At 36.8% G+C, this 4274-nt stretch overlaps 1 protein-coding gene across 10 annotated transcripts in view; it reads left to right on the top strand.

Moving 5' to 3' along the window:
* Kmt2c (lysine methyltransferase 2C) overlaps positions 1-4274 on the top strand; it is a 171816-nt gene that overhangs the window by 51929 nt on the left and 115613 nt on the right. For all 10 annotated transcript variants that reach the window (XM_013353872.2, XM_013353875.2, XM_013353876.2 and 7 more), the window contains exon 7: positions 3903-4074. In XM_013353872.2, coding sequence (XP_013209326.1) covers positions 3903-4074 — 172 coding nt within the window. The remainder of the gene's footprint in view (positions 1-3902; positions 4075-4274) is intronic.

Here is a 4274-nt window from a genome sequence, read left to right as displayed (position 1 = left end):
AGTGCTGGGATTAAAGGCGTGCGCCACCATCGCCCGGCAAGAATCATTTTTAAAAGTGCATAGTTTTTATGGGTACTAGCACTTTTTCTTAATATTAAGAAAAATAACATCCTGTATTAAATGAAACTACACTTTTATTTTTAAATTAATCACTTGTTTTATCAGTACACATCTATTTTTAAATTAATCACTTATTTTATTTATTTATTCATCTAGTTTGAGACAGGGTTTCTCTCTGTAACAGTACAGGCTGTCCTGGAACTCATAGAGACCTGCCTGTTTCTGCCTCTGCCAGTGCTGGGATTAAAGGCATGCATCACCATGCAGGACTTAATCATTTATTTTAAAAGGCAATTAAGAGGTCCTGAGTTCAATTCCTAGCAACCACATGGTGGCTCACAACCATCCATCATGAGATCTGGTGCTCTCTTCTGGCATGCAGGTATTACTGCAGGAGGAGCACTGTATACATAATAAATAAATCTTTAAAAAAAAAAAGTAAAGTAAGCCTTCGACTTAAAATACATTTAAATAAGACCTTGATTTGTTCTGGGTTATTGGAGATACAAAGTAGAAAAGTTTATGCTTCATCCTTCAAGGCTTTATTCTGTTGTGTTACAGTTAATGTTTTAACAAATTTCTTTCAAGCATACAGGGAAAAGGAACATTCAGTTAAATTCCAACTTTCCTTTTAGGCAAAAAAAGACGTATTGATATTTATGTGTGCTTATATGTAAATTGCAGAACTCATTTATAAGAATATGGTTCAAGCCAACTGTGCTCTCACTTTGCAGCTGAGGCCAACCTTGAAATCCTGATCCTTCTGCTTCCACCTCTCAGGTGCTGAGATTACAAGTATCATTTCCACATGCCATCATTTCCAGCTCCACTGACTGGATCTTTAAAACAATTAAATTGTTTATTTTGCATGCATGTATATGTGTGGCCAGCGTGTACTAGGTGTTTGTGTGTGAAAACCAAAGGACAGCTTGTGTTGTGGTTGAGTCTCTCCTTCCACCATGTGGGTTTTAGGGATTTTGTTCAGGACAGCCAATCTAAGCAGCAAGCACCTTTGCCAGTTTAGCCATTCTGCTGGCCAAGCCATCCTACTGTCCCTATCGGGTGGTTCTTAGTTTAAGCAGAACGCATGATTACACTTAGGATTTTGAAATTGTGCTTTGCATATCCAGATGATGATTTAGAGAGAATAGATCCATAAGTAGGAATGATTTTACTTACAAACTATTAAAATACTAAGAAAATATTATGGGCTAAACCAAAGGAAAAATGTGTAGAAAATTTAATAGAGCTGGCCAGTGCTGGCTCATGCCTTTAATCTGAGCACTTGGGAGGCAAAGGCAGACAGACCTCTGAGTGGACAACAGAGTGAGTTCAAGGACAGCCAGGCTACCTAGAGACACCCCACCCCCCGTTTGTTTTTTAATAGAAATAACTGGGATCTGATAAAGTGTACTGACATAGGGAAATGTAATAGCAAAATGGTATTAAAATATCTGGTTTTATACATTCTTTTGAGAAAAAAAAGAAGTAATTTTAGAACATCTGACTGTTGAGCTGTTGTGTAAGGCTTGTTGATAAAGGGTTGAAGATTTTGAAAGAAGTCTAGAGTTGATAATGCAATTTTTAGAATATTGTGCCCTCCCTTTCCCCCAGCCGGGTTTATCTGTAGTCCTGGCTTTCCTGGAACTAGGTTGGCCTCGAACTCACATAGATATGCCTGTGTCTAAGCCCCCTCCCCCAACAAGTGCTGGGTTTAAAGACATGAGCCACCCACTGCCCAGCTTTGAGTATCAGCATTTTATGAACATTGAAGGAGTTTATACAACTACAAGGGGAAATGTTGAGTTTATAAGGAAAAGTCAAGATAGATTCTAGGGTAGTCAGTATTCAAAGTGGTTATAAAGATTCAGTACCCCACAGAATTCTAAAGGGAACCTAAGGGAAATTTTTTTTTAGATGTCAACAAGGCACAGTCTAAAAAGTAGCTGTTGTATTTCATGTGGTTATTGGTAACCTCAGGTACGAGGTGATTGTGTAGCTAGACTTTATGCCGGGTGTAGTCTGCTATTTAAATCTTCGGACCTTTATATTTGCTTCAAGTTGGAATAATGCTCACATTTTCAAAACACTGTAAATAAAAAACGTTAAGTCTGTATTACAGGCACTGCTTTGGCTTACAAAACCTATTTACTACATAGTCCTGGGCAGAACAATGTTCTCTCTCTTTTCTAAAATTTAATTATTTATCTATTTATTTCTTACAAAACCTATTTACTATATAGTCCTTGGCAAGAAAATGTCTTTTTAAAAATTAATTAAAAATAATTAACTTTAATTAATTAATTAAAAATTAATCCTTTGAAGAAAAGGAGCATTTTCTTATTTTACATACCAATCCCAGTTCCCACTCCCTCTTCTCCTCAGTCTCACTCCCTTCCCCTTTCCCCCACTTCCATTCACTCCTCAAAGAGGGTAAGGCTTCCCATGGGGAGTCAACAAAGTCTAGCACATTGCTTTGAAGCAGGATCAAAGCTATAGCTAGGTTGCACAAGGTGTCCCTCGAAAAGAATGGGTTCTAGATAGCCAGTACAAGCATTAGGGATAAATTCTAGGCTTACTGCCAGTGGCCCCGCAGTCTACCCCAGCCATACAGCTGCCATCCACACGCAGAGGACCTAGTTTTGTCCATGCTGGTTCACCCACTGTTCGGCCTGAATCAGTGAGCTCCCATTAGGTTGCATAAGCTGTTTCAGTGGGTACCCCCATCATGGTCTTGACTCCTTTGCTCATATTGTCACTCCTTCTCTTCGATTAGACTCTGGGAGCTCAGCCCAGCACTTTGCTGTGGATCTCTGCATCTGCTTCCATCAGTTGCTGGATAAAAAAAGGTGTAAAATGACATTTAAGATAGTCATCAATCAGATTACAGGACAAGGCCAGTTCAGAAACTCTGTCCACAATTGCTTAGGGTCTTAGCTGGGGTCATCCTTGTGGATTTCTAGTGCCAGGTTTCTTGCTAGCTCCATAATGGCTCCCTCAATCAAGATATCTCCTTTATTTCTTAGGACAATGTTCTTGACTTCTGATGTAAGCAAAGGATATTGCTACTCAGTTTCAAGATACTTGACATTCAAAGACAGTAGAAAGTGCATTTAGCCAGAATGGATTAGGATGGATGGAACAAAGAGAAAACATTGCTCTCTTAAATTTGTTACAAAGGCATATTCACATCATTATTATTATAATGGTGTGCTTTTAAAGTACTTTGTTTCTCTTTCTACATTGTTACTTGTTTAGGTTTTATTGTATATTGGGAAAAGCATAATTTATTCATACATTTATTTTTTTGTTTGTTTTAAATAGTAAATGAACTGTTAGCTCTCCTAATTCTTTTTAAATGTGGATTGGAGTAGTCTGTTTTTAGTTAAGAAACATTAATCTAATTGATATTAACATCCTAATTTTGTATTATTTGGTTTTAAGTTTTCAAGTATTTAATATGAATAAAATATTTATTTTAATGTCTCTGTTGATTCTCCAATCCTCCAGCCCCTTGGTTCTTTCTAATACATGTACTGAATGTCAACCAAATGACCAGCAATGCCATTGGTATTAAAAGTATAAAATTAAATAAGAGCTGCGTATGGTCTCAAGTAGATATAAGCAGAAATACTTGCAAAGTTACACGATTTAATTTCATATGGTTAAATTTATATTAAATATACTACAGTGTTTTAAGTGAAACCTTATTCTGACCTGGTATATTTGGGTAGCTTCAAATGTCAGATTTCTATGTAAATTCCCTTCAAGTGATTTTTAAACTGTTAAGAAAACTATTTACTCATAACACAACAATTTCATTGTTTTGCTGTTAATTATAGCAAAGGAAGATGCAAACTGTGCAGTGTGTGACAGCCCAGGAGATCTCTTAGATCAATTCTTTTGTACTACGTGTGGTCAGCACTACCATGGGATGTGCCTGGATATAGCTGTTACTCCATTAAAACGTGCGGGTTGGCAATGTCCTGAGTGCAAAGTGTGCCAGAACTGCAAGTAAGTTTCTAATTTCAGCTCAAGGGTTTGTATTGAGTTTTAGCGAGACCTTGTTAAATATAAAGGTTTATGAAATATGATAAAAATTATTTATATTACAAGCGATAGTCACACTAATTTCACCTTGCCCCATACTACTAGACATTTACTAATGCTTATGTTATTTTGAAATATATCTAAATGGAACTTGCTTACAGTTT

The sequence above is a fragment of the Microtus ochrogaster genome, unplaced genomic scaffold (genome assembly GCF_000317375.1).
Source record: "Microtus ochrogaster isolate Prairie Vole_2 unplaced genomic scaffold, MicOch1.0 UNK18, whole genome shotgun sequence".
NCBI classification, from domain to species: Eukaryota; Metazoa; Chordata; class Mammalia; order Rodentia; family Cricetidae; genus Microtus; species Microtus ochrogaster.
Note: the sequence above shows the minus strand (reverse complement) of the source record. Positions and strands in the feature narration are given on the sequence as shown.